The 25,813-nt window shown below is 42.1% G+C and overlaps 1 protein-coding gene across 1 annotated transcript in view; it reads right to left on the bottom strand.

Moving 5' to 3' along the window:
* The window catches only part of DYNC2H1 (dynein cytoplasmic 2 heavy chain 1), a 349,851-nt gene that overhangs the window by 96,386 nt on the left and 227,652 nt on the right, over window positions 1-25,813 (bottom strand). Inside the window, exons 80-82 of the mRNA XM_075546528.1 lie at window positions 7,497-7,652; window positions 4,628-4,703; window positions 1,701-1,909 (exon numbers count right to left, since the gene is read on the bottom strand). Of these exons, the coding sequence (XP_075402643.1) occupies window positions 1,701-1,909; window positions 4,628-4,703; window positions 7,497-7,652 (441 nt within the window). The remainder of the gene's footprint in view (window positions 1-1,700; window positions 1,910-4,627; window positions 4,704-7,496; window positions 7,653-25,813) is intronic.

Raw genomic sequence — 25,813 nt, 5'->3', positions numbered from 1 at the left:
TCCTATGCTCTACATTTGTAAATATGCTCAAGGTATCAATGATACACACATCTATAGGCATATATGTAAGTATGGGTGAGTGTGTATGTATACAGGTGTGCAGATGTAAACTGTATGTGTGTGTGCATATGTATACACTCACCTGGAAAGGTTTACCTTCTTCAAGCAATCTAATTCAATTAGATGGAAAGCTAAATATTGAGACGCACAAGCCATCCTCAAAATTTAATATTACTCTTTGTAGAGTCATAACTTTATTCATTAAAAATCATAAAAAACACTGACATTTCCTTGTCTAGATTCTCCAGAGTCTTCTATCTACCTGAAGATAGACATGTTTACTAAAATAATTGACAGGTACATATTCTGATTGATCCTCACTCAGCAAAGGAGTACGTAATTTATGAAATCATTTCAAAAGTGCAAAAATGGATGCGACATATCTATGTCATTAGCTGTGAGGTGAGTGGCTACCCCTGTAAGAAATGTGGAAATTGTCAGAGAGCATGAGGATGACCCATGGGGAGGTGATAACGTCTTGTTTCTTTCTATGTCGATTCTGATGTTACGCTAATGTGCTTAGTACATGAAAATCCATTCAGTATACATGCTTGAAGTTCATTTTTCTTTATGTATTTTATTTTTCAATTTAAATTCAAACATTAGAGAGCAACCCTTGCTGAGGCATACTCGCTGACAGAGATACACAATAGATCCACGTGAGAGTCTTTGTTTAGTTCCAGAGAAGCATCACTGTAGCCACAATGGCTGCAACCAGACCTTTTTCACTGAGCATACTATGCATACTATGGAATGGATGAATAAACCAAGGAGAAACACAAAAATAAAACAGATGGAACACTTAGTAACATGACCGATATGTACGTTCAATAAAAGAAATATATTTAACACTTGTTTTTAAGCTAATGCCTTTTGATAATTATGTTACTGAAATGAAATTTTCATGAAAAGTATGTGGATAAGGGAAAATGGAACAATATTGAAAAATTTATAATTGGATGTACATATCTTTATAATTCATAAGTATATATAATTATAAGACTAATCCGAACATTATTTAGGCATTAGGAAAAATACAGATTTGTGGCAAAATAAAATAAAATTAAGATCTCTGAGCTATATTTAATCCTATTTTTTGGGAAAGACAGTTGTTATCTAGGAAGCTTTTATACTCAAAACAAAAAAAGAAGAAGAAGACAGAAAGCAAAAATATACACCTGCTAAACTAAATACATGTAAAGAAAAACGTTGGTTTCAAAGAGAGATTAAAATGCCTTATATTTAGGTCATCATATTTAGAAAGGGAAGATAGGTATTTTTAAAATAATATTTAATTTTACTTTTCAATATATCAGAGTACACATCCCTATGAAAACAGAGGAGATAGTCTCATTCCAGCACTTCACAGCTTGTGTAAATTCTTTAAATTTTCCTTGGCCACTCCTATGATTTTCCCCCACACTAGTTTATTTTCACTATAATCACCTGTAAATTTTCAGTGAGTACCCAAATGTTTTAAAGACAATTTACTAAAGTTTGGGGAATCAGATAATCTTGGCATAAAAATATCCACATTATGAAAGAAAATCCATGGGACACTTAAAAAGAAATAATATGTAGTTAACACTGCAAGATTACTTAAATGTCTGATTATGGAATGAAAAATTATTTTTACTTACCAAAATGCTGCAGGATTTTGGTAGAGAAACTGAATATGGGAAAGTGCTTTTCTTGTCTGTTTGGTTTAATCCGTCCATTATTGAAGAATTAAAAAACTGTTTTAGATATGACTGAAGAACTCTAAGATCAAAATAGTTATCTATACGTCCTCCATAAATTGCATCTTCAAGTAGACCATGTACAAATTCCCACTGTACATCTTTAGTGCCTATAATTAAGAAAAAGCACTTACATGTATTTCATTTGTAAAATATTAACTAAATCCTCAAAGACATTTATATTTAGAAGGTATCAATACATATTTTGCACAACTAATTCATTAAGATGTCCATTAATATTAATTTGAAATCAACAGAAAAACAGAAACCAAATTCACTGACATCAAGTCCAATTGTGATTCATAGTAATCATATGGGGCAGAAATAAAATTGCCCTTAGGTTTCAAATCTTTGCTGTAAGTTTTTACAGGAACCAATAGCAATGATGGCTGTATAACTCCACTTAAAGGGAGCAAATTACAGAACTGGAGATGAATGGATGTATTGAGTAGTATAGGATATGGAATATATATATATAGAAGGGTTCCTGGCAGGTTTTGGCAGTGGTAGGAGGGAGAAAGGGGAGTTGATATCAAAGAGTTCAAGAAGAAAGAAAATGTTTTGAAACTGATGGTGGTAGCAGCTGTACAATTCTGCTTGATCTAATTGAATTGTGGATTGTTAGAATCTGTTAGAGTCCTAATAAAATGATTAAAAAACATCTTTACGGAAGCAGATTGTCACGTCTATCTCCCAAGGACTAGCTTGTGGGTTCTAAGTGCTGACCTTTCAGTGAGCAGCCATGTGTTTTGACATCAATTATCTTCTGCGTACGGGACATACTTCACATCCAGGCTTCTTCAGTAACAATTTACTTACATGTGATCAGCACGATCTTGGTCGATCCTTTCCATGTTATTGCACCACCTTTCTTTGGAATGGGCACAAACATGGATCTCTTCCAATTAGTGGGCCAGGGAACTATCTTCCAAATTCTTGCTATACACCAGTGAGAGCTTCCAGTGTAGCATCCAATTTTGAAACATCTCAATTGGTATCATGTGTTCAACTTAATGAGCCTTTTTAAATTATTATTAAACTAATCCCTTCAAGGCAGCTTGGCCTTCTTTCAATACCATCGGTTCCTGATCATACGCTACGTCCTGAAAGGGTTGAGCATTGACTAATTATTTTGCCCTGGTTTTCTACCTACTTGGTTTATTTCCTTTGTTCAGGCTGATTGACATTTCTTGTGTAAACTGCAGACGATTTGATACTTTTGCATCTGGTCTGGGTTTGTTCCATGTCCTGTCATTAATATGTACCTTGTGGGGACTGGCCAACAGATCATGTATGCATAATCAGTAAATTGTCGTGTCCTATGCAAATGATTTGCCTGTGGCCTACAAACAGGGTCTGGTCAATGTGCGGTGCTGGTGTGAGTGCCATGCCTTAAAATTGACAAGAATGTTTTATGTACTGCAACAGCCAGCTGCACAGAGTATTTTTAGAGACAAGATGAAGCAAGAACAGAAGCAAGAGGAGGAAGGAAGAGAGAAAAAACTGGGAGAGGAGAAAAGAAACTTCCTAAGAGAGCTGCAACATGGCTGTCATACTGCAGAAAGGGGAGGCCTGCAAGGTGCCCACGCAAAGCTGGCAGTGAGAGATGGCAGCGCCTGGAAGAGGCGGCCCTGGCCGGCTGGGCGGAGTCTGCCTCAACGGAACTCTGAGAGCTATGCTGCACTAGACAGAGGACTTGCCTCTCATGCCTCCCGATCCCAATTCCTGAGTGGTAGTTGAACGTGTTGCTCCAGATCCTGAGTTGGAGCCTACCCTTTCGTAAACCATGGAACTGTAAATACAGTGCGGGAGTCCTGTGAGACACTGAAGTAAACTGCTAACCCCAAACATAGGAGGGAAGAGTCCCGAGGGGAAGGGTGGCTAGTGTAGAGATGGCGTGATACAGCAGCTTGGAGAACGTGGAAATCTGGCACGTGCACTTCAGTTTTACAAGAATTGGTTTTGTTTTGCTTTTTATATTTTGATGATAATTGTGCCACTATCAAAGTATTAATGAAGTGGGAAGGAAACAGTGGATGGGATTGTGATTTAGAGGCAAAAGAGACAGAATTTGTTAAAGCACTCGAAGTTTGGGAATGGGGAAAAAAAAGTCCAGGTTGATTCACAGATGCATTGTGGTGTCATCCACTGACCTAGAGTAGCCTCCAGGAAGAATGGGGTTGGCAACTGGTGATACACACAGAATACAGCAGACAGCAATAGTTTTCTGGATAGCATTTTAAATTGGGGAATTCAGATGATAGATTCTCTTCACTACTGTAGCACTCTTCTCAACTTCAATGCCCCATTGTCTCGACCATGCACAACAAAATTTAGAGATTGGCTTATCCTTTTTTCAGGAAACAATGTGTTACATGAACCCGGGGAATGCACTTATATGGTTTTATTTCAAACTATTATTGGTACCTTGATTCCTGGTACCTACTTATTAATTCAACTGGGACTCCATAGAATTTTTATTTTTTTGGTACTTGCCTCACATGGTATACCCTGAATTTTGCCAGTTCTTTAAAAGATATCTGAATAATTCACCCAAGACTTAAAATATTTGAAACTCCCAAAGAGAAGAGAGGCTTTTAATAGCTTTCTAATGGGTTAGATGTAGTAAACTAATGACCATGAAAGAAATATCAGGATATTCAGGTAACACAGTATGGTAGCCAGGTCATAAGGCACAGAATAAAAATAAGAAAACAAATTTTATCATAGGAAATAAACACAGCCCTAAAAGAAAGTATATTGTTAATGAAAGCCTAATATTTTTTCAACTAACAACAGAGATAAAGCATTTCACTATTAGAACTTACCATCAAAAAGTCTATCAATAATGTGATAACCAGCCCGAAGATCTGATAGAGAAAACTCATAAAACTTGGTCCAACCCTGACAAAACAAAACAGTATTACAAGAATGAAGCTGTATTCAAAGATGTATAATATGTATCATTATCCTTTCATTTTAAAGGGAAGAAGATCTTTGACAATGGCTTTAAAAACAAATTTTGGAAATTTCAAATAAAATAATAAACAAGAAAGCCAATGTAACCGTAAAAAGTTTTTTAAATGTACGGACCTCCACAACATGTAAGGTATAACACTATACCAATTTTTACCTTTTAAGTATGTGACAATATAGTCACATATATGTCTGTATATTAAGTTTATTTATTTTTTATCATTTTACTGGCATCTCATAGTTCTTACCACAATCCATACATATACTCATTGTGTCAAGCACATTTGTACATATCTTGCCATCAACATTTTGAAAACATTATCTCTGACTTGAGCCCTTGGTATCCGCTCTTTTTTTTCTCCTCCTTCTCTTACCCTCCCTCCCTCATGAACCCTTGATAATTTAAAACTTTTCTTCATGTCTTTCACTGACCAACATCTTCCTTTACCCACTTTTTATGTAGATCATTGTGATCCATTTCCCTTTTCTCCCACCTTTCCTGTACTCTCCTAGTATCGCTACTCAAATTATTGGTTCAGAGGGGTTTATCTGTCCTGGATTCCCTGTGTTTCAGCTCTTATCTGTACCAGTGTACATCCTCTGGTATAGCTAGACTTGTAAGTTAGAACTCGGATCATGATAGTTGGGAGGGTTGGGGAGGAAGCATTCAAGAACTAGAGGAAAGTTGTGTGTTTCATTGGTGCTATACAGCACCCCGACTAGCTCATCTCTTCCCTGTGACCCTTCTGTAAGGGTATGTCCAATTGTCTACAGATGGGATTTGGGTGTATATTAAATTTATACTGAAAAGTCAGTATAGTAAATTTTTTATTCTGTATACTATGTACATATCCTGTAAAAATCTCCCCTGTACTTTTATTCTCCAAAATTATGGACTTGCTTTAAAATAGAAATACGGGGGCGGGGAGCCCAAAAGTTAGTGAATTGTTTTCTGTACATTTGTCCTACAAATGAAATTATAAATGTATAGACAAGACCTACAATGCCAGTGTAAAATGAAGATTAACAAATCTCTGTATTGTGTAGAAAATAATGTGAAACATAATAGAAAACAATTTCTATGAACTTTTACTACTGGAAGTAATTAGTTCTATGCCATAAAATAGGTTCAAACTAAAAGAAACTTAGCTTTGAAGAGTATTTGGGATCATATATATTAAAATTCACTCATGAATTTGCCAATCAAAATGTCTGTTGAACCTACATGCTAGACAATGGAAATATAAGGATAAACCAAAGTAGAAATAATTCAGGGGCCCCTTGTAGCTTTCAATGTAATGAGAAGGGAAAGTAGGCAATAGAAAAAATCAATTACTTAAACTATAAACCAGACAATACAAAACATATTTAAGGAAAGAAACATACCTGATATAAATAAAATATATGACATAATATAAAAGGGGAGGTAAGGACATCCAGATGGGAGTCTCAAATAGATAGATTTGAGAAATACTGAGAATAAGTTAGTATTAGATTGTATTAGATTATAAAGGATGATAACAATATCCAAAAGAAGTATAATAAGAATTAATTGTAAACTTCAGGCTGATTCAAATGGATGATGGAGTCATTTCATAATAAGTGAAAAATATATATATATATATATATATATATATATATATATATATATATATATATATATATATATATGACTGGGAAGATACATGAGATCACCAGACAAAAGCAAAACACAAAATCTTACTGAGTTCCAGCTATAGATGAGAAAATACTTTGATTAATGAGTAATCAGCAAAAAACAAAACAGCCAATCTGTGCTCTTCAAAAATTATATTCCAATACTTGATTCAAGAAAGAACCAAACTGAGAAATAATTTAGCTATACATTATTATTGTTGTTGTTAGCATTCATCAAGTACATTCTAACCCATAGCAATCCCACATATGCAGAACGGAACTGCACCCGATATCATTTTCAAGGTTTTTAGGAGCAATTACCAGCCCTAAATCAAGGTTGCTCTGGGTGACTCTGAAATGGTAGCTTTTTGGTCTGTAGTGCTTAACCATTTGTAGCACTAGGGGACGCCTAGCTGGTATTATTGTTGTCTGGTTCCAACGAGCCAGCTCTTCTGACATCCACTTGGATCGTTTCTTTCCTGCCTGTCTTTTGAATGACCTTTTGCTTCCTTCATGAATGATGGTCTTGATGTCCTCCCACAGCTCATTGGGTCTTCTGTCATAGTGTTCAATGTGTCACATCTGTTCTCCAGGTATTCTCAAAATTCTGGTGGGATAGAATCAAGGTCGTAACTTGACTCTTGTGGATTTCTTTATTTTTCTTCAGCTTTATCATGAATTTACATATGAGAAATTGATAGTATATTCCTTAGTTGAGCCCTGATCTGATTGCAGTTGCTGATATTGAGCTTCTCCAGAATGTCTGCCCACAGATTTAGTCAATTTGATTTCAGTGTATTCCATCAGAAGTCCACGTGTATAGTCACCTTTTATGTTGTTGAGAAAAGGTTATTTTCTTTGAACAAATCATTGGTTTTGAAAACTTCTATCATGTGATCTCCTGCTTCACTTCTATCACCAAGTCCATATTTTCCCCAACTACTGCTCCTTCTTTGTTTTCAGTTTTTGCATTCCAATAACCAATGAATAGTTAATTATGCTATCTTATAATAATATTCTCACATAAAACCACATGCAACATTTGGAATAATACCATGGTTTTACCTGTGGAATATAATTTCTTCTTTCTTGACATGCAGCATGAAACCATGCGAAACTGAAGAGAGCATTGGCTCGGTGTGCATTATCTTTTTTGTTAATTTGTTCAGGGGTCCAAGATTCATAAGTACGCATTAAATTCTTCTTCAAACCTGGAGGTGACTGTAGAAAAACAAACAAAACAATCGCAAAGAGCCTATTGGTAAAAATCTTAAGATAGATCACTATGTACCATATTTAATAAAAGATTTTAATGAAGAAAATTACAATGCGTCTCAAGCTTGATCTAAATTAGTACATTAATATGTAATCTAAAGTGAACAAACAAGCTTTAAATTCTTTAACTTAACATTTCACTTCCATTACAAATCCAAAACAAAACTTTTAATTACATCTATACAGTTGATAAATTCAAAATATCCTGTAAATTTTGTGATCACTGAGATTACTATAACAATAGCCAAAAGTCATTCAGTCAATTCTGACTGGTAGCAATTCTGTAGGAGAGAAGAAAACTTCCCTTAGGCTGTGAATCTCGAGGGAAGCAGAATGCCCATCTTTCTTCTGTGGAAGAGTGGTGGCTTCAAAGCGCTGACCTTTCAGTTAACAGTCAAGCTCTTTAACTACAAGATGATTTGATTATCTTTCTATTCTCTCTGTTCTGGGAAATTTTGAAATTCCATTACACAATCCAGCTGTGACACGGGTTTTGAGTTTAACAGGCCAGCTTTCCCTCACCAGGTTCTGTTTTCAGCTTCCATTGGGGTGACGTCAAATTATCATTGAATATCACAGCTAGTGATATTCCTTGTATTACTAACTTGCACTACCTGGCATTGTTATGTAACACACACAAATACATGCCGAGGAATTGAAATCAGGAATTCAACTAGGACTCGGTCAAGAAATGCTCAACTGATTTTTTTCGTAACAGTGCTAGGGTTCCCTCAAAAGGGAAAAAAAAATTCTCTTCAGTAAAGAAAATAGGGTTTCCCTGGCAGAAAAATATAATAGGAAGAATACCTAACACTATACACACGCAAAAATTCACAATGGATTGGAGATCTAAATGTACAAACTAAAACTATAATAATTTTAGACAAAAAAGTGTAGATCACTTTGTCAGGCCCAGCGCGTAACCATGGATCAACAAATACAATTACAAAAACCAAACAGCAATATACAAGTTTAATAAATGGCACCTCATAAACATTTAAAATTTTTGTCTCTCTTCCTTGAAAATGACAGAGTTATCTTAGAACCAACATACATGACAAATATAGCTAACATAAGCATAAAGCTTTGACAGTTTAATCAACAAAGAGACAAATAACTCATAGAACAGGCAAAGGATAGTATAAAGATATTTCACCAAAGAGAACGCCAAAAATCACCAAACGAAGGAAGTAAGGATGCTCAGCAGCATTAGCCTTCAGAGAGATGCAGTCAAGCCCACACATCACACCTTTGGCTCAGGTACAACAGTAAGTAACCGAAAGATAATCAATGCTGGCATGCGTGTGGGGTAATCAGAACTAAATGGCACTTGTAGGAACTGTTTAATTGGTATATATTTTGTTGTGTGTCGTCTCAGTAACAAAGTAAGTAAAGTATTTTCAAATGCTCATCTACTTGTATCCAAATTTTTTGTGGGATGAAAAATTTAAAAAGCAGAAAACTCAGTGAGTGAAAATATGCTTAGCTAAATAAGAAAAAGGTAAATTTATAATTATTAATTCATTACTCATTATGTGACTATTTGAAGAAAAAATAATTTCTTAACTTCAAAAAGAAAATGTAACAAGCTTTAAATGTATATGTATATAGGTGTGTACACACCTAACACATGTATACCTAGGAAAAAGATGAGACTATATGCCATTGTAAAGATTTATAGCCTCAGAAACCCTGCATAGGGTCACTATGAATTGTAACTAACTTGATGGCAATGGATTGGCTTTTTGGATATACACATAAATATTTCTTTACGTATAGTATAATATTTCTTCACAACAAGAACTGAAGTATTTCCTAGGATAGTTAAAATATCTATTTATTTATTTAAGAAATAAATTGAACATAATTTAACAATTAAAACAAAACAGAAGACTTTCCATTACCATGTAATCTAATTATCTTCCAAATAAGGCATCTGGATAAGGTTGCCCAATATTCCCCTTAGAGCATCTAAGGATCAGTTCCCCTAATATATTAACTCCTCATTTTTCCAAATATTTATTTACTTTCTCCTACATGTAAACTATCACATGCTAGTTACAAGAAAGAAAGATTAAAAAATAACCCTCATTCTCCTGCCTTCTTGCATTTAATTCTAGAATATACTTCAGTCAGAGTGTGTACAGAAGAATATTGGAAGATGCAGGGAAAATTCTTTCTTTCTTTCTTGAGATTATAATGGTATTCCTTCAATTATATAAATTACTTTGATATTCTTGGATTGATTCTAATCCCTTTTCTTACTTAAATAAAACTAATACCTTCATATGAAAAATAAAGAATAGAATTACTGATCTAAAACACTACTAGTCTACAATAAGTGGTAATCACAAACACTAGAATAATAAACTTTTTTCCTATAGATATTATAAAAAAACATGGAAGTGGCTGAAAATTGAGGGACAACATACACATAACATCTTTTACTAGATTTTAAAAGTTAAAATATTTAAATGAATTTAAAAGTTTATAATAGCATCACATTACATATAGCTTTGAATAAACTAAGTAAGGGAATTTTCTGTCTAGTATTACATGTGGAAGGGTATAAGGATGAATGGATGGATGGATTGATAAATGGATAGAAGAGAGAGCAATCACTGAAATTTAACTTGACAATGTGAAAAAATGAATTACAAGAAAAAAACTTTTAAACATTTAAATCCATTGTTAAAAATATGCTATTATTTTATATATTATACTTCATCTAAAGTACAAGGCCCTTTTTTTCTAGATCTTTGCTCACAGAACTCCGTAAGGCACGCACAAGTTACAGTGATCACTGAACTCCATAAGGCACGCACAGATTACTGTGATCACTGAACTCCATAAGGCACTCACAGATGACTGTGCTCACTGAACTCCATAAGTCACGCGCAGATGACTGTGATCACTGAACTCCATAAGGCACGCACAGATTACTGTGCTCGCTGAACTCCATAAGGCACTCACAGATTACTGTGCTCACTGAACTCCATAAGGCACGCACAGATTACTGTGATCACTGAACTCCATAAAGCACGCACAGATTACTGTGCTCACTGAACTCCATAAGGCACGCACAGATGACTGTGATCACTGAACTCCATAAGGCACGCACAGATGACTGTGCTCACTGAACTCCATAAGGCACTCACAGATTACTGTGATCACTGAACTCCATAAGGCAATCACAGATGACTGTGCTCACTGAACTCCATAAGGCACGCACAGATTACTGTGATCACTGAACTCCATAAGGCACTCACAGATTACTGTGCTCGCTGAACTCCATAAGGCACGCACAGATGACTGTGCTCACTGAACTCCATAAGGCACGCACAGATTACTGTGCTCACTGAACTCCATAAGGCACGCACAGATGACTGTGCTCACTGAACTCCATAAGGCACGCACAGATTACTGTGCTCACTGAACTCCATAAGGCACGCACAGATGACTGTGCTCACTGAACTCCATAAGGCACGCACAGATTACTGTGCTCACTGAACTCTATAAGGCACGCACAGATTACTGTGCTCACTGAACTCCATAAGGCACTCACAGATTACTGTGATCACTGAACTCCATAAGGCACGCACAGATTACTGTGCTCACTGAACTCCATAAGGCACTCACAGATTACTGTGATCACTGAACTCCATAAGGCACTCACAGATGACTGTGCTCACTGAACTCCATAAGGCACGCACAGATTACTGTGATCGCTGAACTCCATAAGGCACTCACAGATTACTGTGCTCGCTGAACTCCATAAGGCACGCACAGATGACTGTGCTCACTGAACTCATAAGGCACGCACAGATTACTGTGCTCACTGAACTCCATAAGGCACGCACAGATTACTGTGATCACTGAACTCCATAAGGCACTCACAGATGACTGTGCTCACTGAACTCCATAAGGCACGCACAGATGACTGTGCTCACTGAACTCCATAAGGCACGCACAGATTACTGTGCTCACTGAACTCCATAAGGCACGCACAGATTACGGTGATCACTGAACTCCATAAGGCACGCACAGATTACTGTGCTCACTGAACTCTATAAGGCACGCACAGATTACTGTGCTCACTGAACTCCATAAGGCACGCACAGATTACTGTGCTCACTGAACTCTATAAGGCACGCACAGATTACTGTGCTCACTGAACTCCATAAGGCACTCACAGATTACTGTGATCACTGAACTCCATAAGGCACTCACAGATGACTATGCTCACTGAACTCCATAAGGCACGCACAGATTACTGTGATCACTGAACTCCATAAGGCACTCACAGATTACTGTGCTCGCTGAATTCCATAAGGCACGCACAGATTACTGTGCTCGCTGAACTCCATAAGGCACGCACAGATTACTGTGCTCACTGAACTCCATAAGGCACGCACAGATTACTGTGCTCACTGAACTCCATAAGGCACGCACAGATTACTGTGATCACTGAACTCCATAAGGCACGCACAGATTACTGTGATCGCTGAACTCCATAAGGCACGCACAGATGACTGTGCTCACTGAACTCCATAAGGCACTCACAGATTTCTGTGCTCACTGAACTCCATAAGGCACGCACAGATTACTGTGATCTCTGAACTCCATAAGGCACGCACAGATTACTGTGATCACTGAACTCTTTAAAGCACGCACAGATTACTGTGCTTACTGAACTCCATAAGGCACGCACAGATTACTGTGCTCACTGAACTCCATAAGGCACTCACAGATTACTGTGATCACTGAACTCCATAAGGCACGCACAGATTACTGTGCTTACTGAACTCCATAAGGCACGCACAGATTACTGTGATCACTGAACTCCATAAGGCACGCACAGATTACTGTGATCACTGAACTCCATAAGGCACGCACAGATTACTGTGCTCACTGAACTCCATAAGGCACTCACAGATTACTGTGATCACTGAACTCCATAAGGCACTCACAGATGACTGTGCTCACTGAACTCCATAAGGCACGCACAGATTACTGTGCTCCGTGAACTCCATAAGGCACGCACAGATTACTGTGCTCACTGAACTCCATAAGGCACGCACAGATGACTGTGCTTACTGAACTCCATAAGGCACGCACAGATTACTGTGATCACTGAACTCCATAAGCAACTCACAGATTACTGTGCTCACTGAACTCCATAAGGCACGCACAGATGACTGTGCTCACTGAACTCCATAAGGCACGCACAGATTACTGTGATCACTGAACTCCATAAGGCACGCACAGATTACTGTGCTTACTGAACTCCATAAGGCACGCACAGATTACTGTGCTCACTGAACTCCATAAGGCACGCACAGATTACTGTGCTTACTGAACTCAATAAGGCACGCACAGATTACTGTGCTCACTGAACTCCATAAGGCACGCACAGATTACTGTGCTCACTGAACTCCATAAGGCACACACAGATTACTGTGATCACTGAACTCCATAAGGCACGCACAGATTACTGTGCTTACTGAACTCCATAAGGCACGCACAGATTACTGTGCTCGCTGAACTCCATAAGGCACGCACAGATTACTGTGATCACTGAACTCCATAAGGCACGCACAGATTACTGTGATCACTGAACTCCATAAGGCACTCACAGATTACTGTGCTCGCTGAACTCCATAAGGCACGCACAGATGACTGTGATCACTGAACTCCATAAGGCACTCACAGATTACTGTGCTCGCTGAACTCCATAAGGCACGCACAGATGACTGTGCTCACTGAACTCCATAAGGCACGCACAGATGACTGTGCTCACTGAACTCCATAAGGCACGCACAGATTACTGTGCTCACTGAACTCCATAAGGCACGCACAGATTACTGTGATCGCTGAACTCCATAAGGCACGCACAGATGACTGTGCTCACTGAACTCCATAAGGAACGCACAGATTACTGTGATCACTGAACTCCATAAGGCACGCACAGATTACTGTGATCACTGAACTCCATAAGGCACGCACAGATTACTGTGCTCACTGAACTCCATAAGGCACGCACAGATTACAGTGATCACTGAACTCTATAAGGCACGCACAGATTACTGTGCTTACTGAACTCCATAAGGCACGCACAGATTACTGTGCTCGCTGAACTCCATAAGGCACGCACAGATTACTGTGCTTACTGAACTCCATAAGGCACGCACAGATTACTGTGCTCACTGAACTCCATAAGGCACGCAGAGATTACTGTGCTCACTGAACTCCATAAGGCACGCACAGATGACTGTGATCACTGAACTCCATAAGGCACGCACAGATTACTGTGCTCGCTGAACTCCATAAGGCACGCACAGATTACTGTTATCGCTGAACTCCATAAGGCACGCACAGATTACTGTGCTCGCTGAACTCCATAAGGCACGCAGAGATTACTGTGATCGCTGAACTCCATAAGGCACGCACAGATTACTGTGCTCTGAACTCCATAAGGCACGCACAGATTACTGTGCTCACTGAACTCCATAAGGCACGCACAGATGACTGTGCTCACTGAACTCCATAAGGCACGCACAGATTACTGTGATCACTGAACTCCATAAGGCACGCACAGATTACAGTGATCACTGAACTCTATAAGGCACGCACAGATTACTGTGCTTACTGAACTCCATAAGGCACGCACAGATTACTGTGCTCGCTGAACTCCATAAGGCACGCACAGATTACTGTGATCACTGAACTCCATAAGGCACGCACAGATTACTGTGATCACTGAACTCCATAAGGCACTCACAGATTACTGTGCTCGCTGAACTCCATAAGGCACGCACAGATGACTGTGATCACTGAACTCCATAAGGCACTCACAGATTACTGTGCTCGCTGAACTCCATAAGGCACGCACAGATGACTGTGCTCACTGAACTCCATAAGGCACGCACAGATTACAGTGATCACTGAACTCCATAAGGCACGCACAGATTACTGTGCTCAGTGAACTCCATAAGGCACGCACAGATTACTGTGATCGCTGAACTCCATAAGGCACGCACAGATGACTGTGCTCACTGAACTCCATAAGGCACGCACAGATTACTGTGATCACTGAACTCCATAAGGCACGCACAGATTACTGTGATCACTGAACTCCATAAGGCACGCACAGATTACTGTGCTCACTGAACTCCATAAGGCACGCACAGATTACAGTGATCACTGAACTCTATAAGGCACGCACAGATTACTGTGCTTACTGAACTCCATAAGGCACGCACAGATTACTGTGCTCGCTGAACTCCATAAGGCACGCAGAGATTACTGTGATCACTGAACTCCATAAGGCACGCACAGATTACTGTGATCACTGAACTCCATAAGGCACGCACAGATTACTGTGCTCGCTGAACTCCATAAGGCACGCACAGATGACTGTGCTCACTGAACTCCATAAGGCACGCACAGATTACTGTGATCACTGAACTCCATAAGGCACGCACAGATTACTGTGCTCACTGAACTCTATAAGGCACGCACAGATTACAGTGATCACTGAACTCCATAAGGCACGCACAGATTACTGTGCTTGCTGAACTCCATAAGGCACGCACAGATGACTGTGCTCACTGAACTCCATAAGGCACGCACAGATTACTGTGCTCGCTGAACTCCATAAGGCACGCACAGATTACTGTGCTCACTGAACTCCATAAGGCAATCACAGATGACTGTGCTCACTGAACTCCATAAGGCACGCACAGATTACTGTGCTCACTGAACTCCATAAGGCAATCACAGATGACTGTGCTCACTGAACTCCATAAGGCACGCACAGATTACTGTGCTCACTGAACTCCATAAGGCAATCACAGATGACTGTGCTCACTGAACTCCATAAGGCACGCACAGATTACTGTGCTCACTGAACTCCATAAGGCAATCACAGATGACTGTGCTCACTGAACTCCATAAGGCACGCACAGATTACTGTGCTCACTGAACTCCATAAGGCAATCACAGATGACTGTGCTCACTGAACTCCATAAGGCACGCACAGATTACTGTTATCGCTGAACTCCATAAGGCACGCACAGATTACTGTGCTCGCTGAACTCCATAAGGCACGCACAGATTACTGTGATCGCTGAACTCCATAAGGCACGCACAGATTACTGTGCTCACTGAACTCCATAAGGCACGCACAGATTACTGTGCTCACTGAACTCCATAAGGCACGCACAGATGACTGTGCTCACTGAACTCCATAAGGCACGCACAGATTACTGTGATCACTGAACTCCATAAGGCACGCACAGATTACAGTGATCACTGAACTCTATAAGGCACGCACAGATTACTGTGCTTACTGAACTCCATAAGGCAGGCACAGATTACTGTGCTCACTGAACTCCATAAGGCACGCACAGATTACTGTGATCACTGAACTCCATAAGGCACTCACAGATTACTGTGCTCACTGAACTCCATAAGGCACGCACAGATTACTGTGCTCACTGAACTCCATAAGACACGCACAGATTACTGTGATCACTGAACTCTATAAGGCACGCACAGATTACTGTGATCACTGAACTCCATAAGGCACGCACAGATTACTGTGCTCACTGAACTCCATAAGGCACGCACAGATTACTGTGATCACTGAACTCTATAAGGCACCCACAGATTACTGTGCTCACTGAACTCCATAAGGCACGCACAGATTACTGTGATCGCTGAACTCCATAAGGCACGCACAGATGACTGTGCTCACTGAACTCCATAAGGCACGCACAGATTACTGTGCTCACTGAACTCCATAAGGCACGCACAGATTACTGTGATCACTGAACTCCATAAGGCACGCACAGATTACTGTGATCACTGAACTCCATAAGGCACTCACAGATTACTGTGCTTACTGAACTCCATAAGGCACGCACAGATTACTGTGCTCACTGAACTCCATAAGGCACGCACAGATGACTGTGCTCACTGAACTCCATAAGGCACGCACAGATGACTGTGCTCACTGAACTCCATAAGGCACGCACAGATTACTGTGCTCGCTGAACTCCATAAGGCACGCACAGATTACTGTGATCGCTGAACTCCATAAGGCACGCACAGATTACTGTGCTCGCTGAACTCCATAAGGCACGCACAGATTACTGTGATCGCTGAACTCCATAAGGCACGCACAGATTACTGTGCTCACTGAACTCCATAAGGCACGCACAGATTACTGTGCTCACTGAACTCCATAAGGCACGCACAGATTACAGTGATCACTGAACTCCATAAGGCACGCACAGATTACTGTGCTCGCTGAACTCCATAAGGCACGCACAGATGACTGTGCTCACTGAACTCCATAAGGCACGCACAGATTACTGTGCTCGCTGAACTCCATAAGGCACGCACAGATTACTGTGCTCACTGAACTCCATAAGGCAATCACAGATGACTGTGCTCACTGAACTCCATAAGGCACGCACAGATTACTGTGCTCACTGAACTCCATAAGGCAATCACAGATGACTGTGCTCACTGAACTCCATAAGGCACGCACAGATTACTGTGCTCACTGAACTCCATAAGGCAATCACAGATGACTGTGCTCACTGAACTCCATAAGGCACGCACAGATTACTGTGCTCACTGAACTCCATAAGGCAATCACAGATGACTGTGCTCACTGAACTCCATAAGGCACGCACAGATTACTGTGCTCACTGAACTCCATAAGGCAATCACAGATGACTGTGCTCACTGAACTCCATAAGGCACGCACAGATTACTGTTATCGCTGAACTCCATAAGGCACGCACAGATTACTGTGCTCGCTGAACTCCATAAGGCACGCACAGATTACTGTGATCGCTGAACTCCATAAGGCACGCACAGATTACTGTGCTCACTGAACTCCATAAGGCACGCACAGATTACTGTGCTCACTGAACTCCATAAGGCACGCACAGATGACTGTGCTCACTGAACTCCATAAGGCACGCACAGATTACTGTGATCACTGAACTCCATAAGGCACGCACAGATTACAGTGATCACTGAACTCTATAAGGCACGCACAGATTACTGTGCTTACTGAACTCCATAAGGCAGGCACAGATTACTGTGCTCACTGAACTCCATAAGGCACGCACAGATTACTGTGATCACTGAACTCCATAAGGCACTCACAGATTACTGTGCTCACTGAACTCCATAAGGCACGCACAGATTACTGTGCTCACTGAACTCCATAAGACACGCACAGATTACTGTGATCACTGAACTCTATAAGGCACGCACAGATTACTGTGATCACTGAACTCCATAAGGCACGCACAGATTACTGTGCTCACTGAACTCCATAAGGCACGCACAGATTACTGTGATCACTGAACTCTATAAGGCACCCACAGATTACTGTGCTCACTGAACTCCATAAGGCACGCACAGATTACTGTGATCGCTGAACTCCATAAGGCACGCACAGATGACTGTGCTCACTGAACTCCATAAGGCACGCACAGATTACTGTGCTCACTGAACTCCATAAGGCAAGCACAGATTACTGTGATCACTGAACTCCATAAGGCACGCACAGATTACTGTGATCACTGAACTCCATAAGGCACTCACAGATTACTGTGCTTACTGAACTCCATAAGGCACGCACAGATTACTGTGCTCACTGAACTCCATAAGGCACGCACAGATGACTGTGCTCACTGAACTCCATAAGGCACGCACAGATGACTTTGCTCACTGAACTCCATAAGGCACGCACAGATTACTGTGCTCGCTGAACTCCATAAGACACGCACAGATTACTGTGATCGCTGAACTCCATAAGGCACGCACAGATTACTGTGCTCGCTGAACTCCATAAGGCACGCACAGATTACTGTGATCGCTGAACTCCATAAGGCACGCACAGATTACTGTGCTCACTGAACTCCATAAGGCACGCACAGATTACTGTGCTCACTGAACTCCATAAGGCACGCACAGATTACTGTGCTCAATGAACTCCATAAGGCACGCACAGATTACTGTGATCACTGAACTCTATAAGGCACGCACAGATTACTGTGCTTACTGAACTCCATAAGGCACGCTCAGATTACTGTGCTCACTGAACTCCATAAGGCACGCACAGATTACTGTGATCACTGAAATCCATAAGGCACTCAAAGATTACTGTGCTCACTGAACTCCATAAGGCACGCACAGATTACTGTGCTCACTGAACTCCATAAGGCACGCAGAGATTACTGTGATCACTGAACTCTATAAGGCACGCACAGATTACTGTGCTTACTGAACTCCATAAGGCACGCACAGATTACTGTGCTTACTGAACTCCATAAGGAACGCACAGATTACGGTGATCACTGAACTCCATAAGGCACGCAAAGATTACTGTGATCACTGAACTCCATAAGGCACGCACAGATGACTGTGCTCACTGAACTCCATAAGGCACGCACAGATTACTGTGCTCACTGAACTCCATAAGGCACGCACAGATTACTGTGCTCGCTGAACTCCATAAGGCACTCACAGATTACTGTACTCACTGAACTCCATAAGGCACGCACAGATTACTGTGCTCACTGAACTCCATAAGGCACGCACAGATGACTGTGATCACTGAACTCCATAAGGCACACACAGATGACTGTGATCACTGAACTCCATAAGGCACGCACAGATTACTGTGCTCACTGAACTCCATAAGGCACGCACAGATTACTGTGATCACTGAACTCCATAAGGCACGCACAGATGACTGTGATCACTGAACTCCATAAGGCACACACAGATTACTGTGCTCACTGAACTCCATAAGGCACGCACAGATGACTGTGATCGCTGAACTCCATAAGGCACGCACAGATGACTGTGCTCACTGAACTCCATAAGGCACGCACAGATTACTGTGATCACTGAACTCCATAAGGCACGCACAGATGACTGTGCTCACTGAACTCCATAAGGCATGCACAGATTACTGTGATCACTGAACTCCTTAAGGCACGCACAGATTACTGTGCTCACTGAACTCCATAAGGCACGCACAGATTACTGTGATCACTGAACTCTATAAGGCACGCACAGATTACTGTGCTCACTGAACTCCATAAGGCACGCACAGATTACTGTGCTCGCTCAACTCCATAAGGCACGCACAGATGACTGTGCTCACTGAACTCCATAAGGCACGCACAGATTACTGTGCTCACTGAACTCTATAAGGCACGCACAGATAACTGTGCTCACTGAACTCCATAAGGCACTCACAGATTACTGTGATCACTGAACTCCATAAGGCACTCACAGATGACTGTGCTCACTGAACTCCATAAGGCACGCACAGATTACTGTGATCACTGAACTCCATAAGGCACTCACAGATTACTGTGATCACTGAACTCCATAAGGCACGCACAGATGACTGTGCTCACTGAACTCCATAAGGCACTCACAGATTACTGTGATCACTGAACTCCATAAGGCACTCACAGATGACTGTGCTCACTGAACTCCATAAGGCACGCACAGATTACTGTGATCACTGAACTCCATAAGGCACTCACAGATTACTGTGCTCGCTGAACTCCATAAGGCACGCACAGATTACTGTGCTCACTGAACTCCATAAGGCACGCACAGATTACTGTGCTAACTGAACTCCATAAGGCACGCACAGATTACTGTGCTCACTGAACTCCATAAGGCACGCACAGATTACTGTGATCACTGAACTCCATAAGGCACGCACAGATTACTGTGATCGCTGAACTCCATAAGGCACGCACAGATGACTGTGCTCACTGAACTCAATAAGGCACTCACAGATTACTGTGCTCACTGAACTCCATAAGGCACGCACAGATTACTGTGATCTCTGAACTCCATAAGGCACGCACAGATTACTGTGATCACTGAACTCTATAAAGCACGCACAGATTACTGTGCTTACTGAACTCCATAAGGCACGCACAGATTACTGTGCTCACTGAACTCCATAAGGCACTCACAGATTACTGTGATCACTGAACTCCATAAGGCACGCACAGATTACTGTGCTTACTGAACTCCATAAGGCACGCACAGATTACTGTGATCACTAAACTCCATAAGGCACGCACAGATTACTGTGATCACTGAACTCCATAAGGCACGCACAGATTACTGTGCTCACTGAACTCCATAAGGCACTCACAGATTACTGTGATCACTGAACTCCATAAGGCACTCACAGATGACTGTGCTCACTGAACTCCATAAGGCCCGCACAGATTACTGTGCTCCCTGAACTCCATAAGGCACGCACAGATTACTGTGCTCACTGAACTCCATAAGGCACGCACAGATGACTGTGCTTACTGAACTCCATAAGGCACGCACAGATTACTGTGATCACTGAACTCCATAAGGAACTCACAGATTACTGTGATCACTGAACTCCATAAGGCACTCACAGATGACTGTGCTCACTGAACTCCATAAGGCACGCACAGATTACTGTGATCACTGAACTCCATAAGGCACGCACAGATGACTGTGCTCACTGAACTCCATAAGGCACTCACAGATTACTGTGATCACTGAACTCCATAAGGCACTCACAGATTACTGTGCTCACTGAACTCCATAAGGCACGCACAGATTACTGTGATCACTGAACTCCATAAGGCACTCACAGATTACTGTGCTCGCTGAACTCCATAAGGCACGCACAGATGACTGTGCTCACTGAACTCCATAAGGCACGCACAGATTACTGTGCTCACTGAACTCCATAAGGCACGCACAGATTACTGTGCTCACTGAACTCCATAAGGCACGCACAGATTACTGTGATCACTGAACTCCATAAGGCACGCACAGATTACTGTGATCGCTGAACTCCATAAGGCACGCACAGATGACTGTGCTCACTGAACTCCATAAGGCACTCACAGATTACTGTGCTCACTGAACTCCATAAGGCACGCACAGATTACTGTGATCTCTGAACTCCATAAGGCACGCACAGATTACTGTGATCACTGAACTCTATAAAGCACGCACAGATTACTGTGCTTACTGAACTCCATAAGGCACGCACAGATTACTGTGCTCACTGAACTCCATAAGGCACTCACAGATTACTGTGATCACTGAACTCCATAAGGCACGCACAGATTACTGTGCTTACTGAACTCCATAAGGCACGCACAGATTACTGTGATCACTGAACTCCATAAGGCACGCACAGATTACTGTGATCACTGAACTCCATAAGGCACGCACAGATTACTGTGCTCACTGAACTCCATAAGGCACTCACAGATTACTGTGATCACTGAACTCCATAAGGCACTCACAGATGACTGTGCTCACTGAACTCCATAAGGCACGCACAGATTACTGTGCTCCCTGAACTCCATAAGGCACGCACAGATTACTGTGCTCACTGAACTCCATAAGGCACGCACAGATGACTGTGCTTACTGAACTCCATAAGGCACGCACAGATTACTGTGATCACTGAACTCCATAAGGAACTCACAGATTACTGTGCTCACTGAACTCCATAAGGCACGCACAGATGACTGTGCTCACTGAACTCCATAAGGCACGCACAGATTACTGTGATCACTGAACTCCATAAGGCACGCACAGATTACTGTGCTTACTGAACTCCATAAGGCACGCACAGATTACTGTGCTCACTGAACTCCATAAGGCACACACAGATTACTGTGCTCACTGAACTCCATAAGGCACGCACAGATTACTGTGCTTACTGAACTCCATAAGGCACGCACAGATTACTGTGCTCACTGAACTCCATAAGGCACGCACAGATTACTGTGATCACTGAACTCCATAAGGCACGCACAGATTACTGTGCTTACTGAACTCCATAAGGCACGCACAGATTACTGTGATCACTGAACTCCATAAGGAACTCACAGATTACTGTGCTCACTGAACTCCATAAGGCACGCACAGATGACTGTGCTCACTGAACTCCATAAGGCACGCACAGATTACTGTGATCACTGAACTCCATAAGGCACGCACAGATTACTGTGCTTACTGAACTCCATAAGGCACGCACAGATTACTGTGCTCGCTGAACTCCATAAGGCACGCACAGATTACTGTGCTCACTGAACTCCATAAGGCACGCACAGATTACTGTGCTCACTGAACTCCATAAGGCACGCACAGATTACTGTGATCACTGAACTCTATAAGGCACGCACAGATTACTGTGCTTACTGAACTCCATAAGGCACGCTCAGATTACTGTGCTCACTGAACTCCATAAGGCACGCACAGATTACTGTGATCACTGAAATCCATAAGGCACTCAAAGATTACTGTGCTCACTGAACTCCATAAGGCACGCACAGATTACTGTGCTCACTGAACTCCATAAGGCACGCAGAGATTACTGTGATCACTGAACTCTATAAGGCACGCACAGATTACTGTGCTTACTGAACTCCATAAGGCACGCACAGATTACTGTGCTTACTGAACTCCATAAGGAACGCACAGATTACGGTGATCACTGAACTCCATAAGGCACGCAAAGATTACTGTGATCACTGAACTCCATAAGGCACGCACAGATGACTGTGCTCACTGAACTCCATAAGGCACGCACAGATTACTGTGCTCACTGAACTCCATAAGGCACGCACAGATTACTGTGCTCGCTGAACTCCATAAGGCACTCACAGATTACTGTGCTCACTGAACTCCATAAGGCACGCACAGATTACTGTGCTCACTGAACTCCATAAGGCACGCACAGATGACTGTGATCACTGAACTCCATAAGGCACACACAGATGACTGTGATCACTGAACTCCATAAGGCACGCACAGATTACTGTGCTCACTGAACTCCATAAGGCACGCACAGATTACTGTGATCACTGAACTCCATAAGGCACGCACAGATGACTGTGATCACTGAACTCCATAAGGCACACACAGATTACTGTGCTCACTGAACTCCATAAGGCACGCACAGATGACTGTGATCGCTGAACTCCATAAGGCACGCACAGATGACTGTGCTCACTGAACTCCATAAGGCACGCACAGATTACTGTGATCACTGAACTCCATAAGGCACGCACAGATGACTGTGCTCACTGAACTCCATAAGGCACGCAAAGATTACTGTGATCACTGAACTCCTTAAGGCACGCACAGATTACTGTGCTCACTGAACTCCATAAGGCACGCACAGATTACTGTGATCACTGAACTCTATAAGGCACGCACAGATTACTGTGCTCACTGAACTCCATAAGGCACGCACAGATTACTGTGCTCGCTCAACTCCATAAGGCACGCACAGATGACTGTGCTCACTGAACTCCATAAGGCACGCACAGATTACTGTGCTCACTGAACTCTATAAGGCACGCACAGATAACTGTGCTCACTGAACTCCATAAGGCACTCACAGATTACTGTGATCACTGAACTCCATAAGGCACTCACAGATGACTGTGCTCACTGAACTCCATAAGGCACGCACAGATTACTGTGATCACTGAACTCCATAAGGCACTCACAGATTACTGTGATCACTGAACTCCATAAGGCAATCACAGATGACTGTGCTCACTGAACTCCATAAGGCACTCACAGATTACTGTGATCACTGAACTCCATAAGGCACTCACAGATGACTGTGCTCACTGAACTCCATAAGGCACGCACAGATTACTGTGATCACTGAACTCCATAAGGCACTCACAGATTACTGTGATCTCTGAACTCCATAAGGCACGCACAGATTACTGTGCTCACTGAACTCCATAAGGCACGCACAGATTACTGTGCTAACTGAACTCCATAAGGCACGCACAGATTACTGTGCTCACTGAACTCCATAAGGCACGCACAGATTACTGTGATCACTGAACTCCATAAGGCACGCACAGATTACTGTGATCGCTGAACTCCATAAGGCACGCACAGATGACTGTGCTCACTGAACTCCATAAGGCACTCACAGATTACTGTGCTCACTGAACTCCATAAGGCACGCACAGATTACTGTGATCTCTGAACTCCATAAGGCACGCACAGATTACTGTGATCACTGAACTCTATAAAGCACGCACAGATTACTGTGCTTACTGAACTCCATAAGGCACGCACAGATTACTGTGCTCACTGAACTCCATAAGGCACTCACAGATTACTGTGATCACTGAACTCCATAAGGCACGCACAGATTACTGTGCTTACTGAACTCCATAAGGCACGCACAGATTACTGTGATCACTGAACTCCATAAGGCACGCACAGATTACTGTGATCACTGAACTCCATAAGGCACGCACAGATTACTGTGCTCACTGAACTCCATAAGGCACTCACAGATTACTGTGATCACTGAACTCCATAAGGCACTCACAGATGACTGTGCTCACTGAACTCCATAAGGCACGCACAGATTACTGTGCTCCCTGAACTCCATAAGGCACGCACAGATTACTGTGCTCACTGAACTCCATAAGGCACGCACAGATGACTGTGCTTACTGAACTCCATAAGGCACGCACAGATTACTGTGATCACTGAACTCCATAAGGAACTCACAGATTACTGTGATCACTGAACTCCATAAGGCACTCACAGATGACTGTGCTCACTGAACTCCATAAGGCACGCACAGATTACTGTGATCACTGAACTCCATAAGGCACGCACAGATGACTGTGCTCACTGAACTCCATAAGGCACTCACAGATTACTGTGATCACTGAACTCCATAAGGCACTCACAGATTACTGTGCTCACTGAACTCCATAAGGCACGCACAGATTACTGTGATCACTGAACTCCATAAGGCACTCACAGATTACTGTGCTCGCTGAACTCCATAAGGCACGCACAGATGACTGTGCTCACTGAACTCCATAAGGCACGCACAGATTACTGTGCTCACTGAACTCCATAAGGCACGCACAGATTACTGTGCTCACTGAACTCCATAAGGCACGCACAGATTACTGTGATCACTGAACTCCATAAGGCACGCACAGATTACTGTGATCGCTGAACTCCATAAGGCACGCACAGAT

This window comes from Tenrec ecaudatus, chromosome 4, assembly GCF_050624435.1.
Source record: "Tenrec ecaudatus isolate mTenEca1 chromosome 4, mTenEca1.hap1, whole genome shotgun sequence".
Lineage (NCBI taxonomy): Eukaryota > Metazoa > Chordata > Mammalia > Afrosoricida > Tenrecidae > Tenrec > Tenrec ecaudatus.
This window is presented reverse-complemented; position numbering and strand designations above follow the sequence as displayed.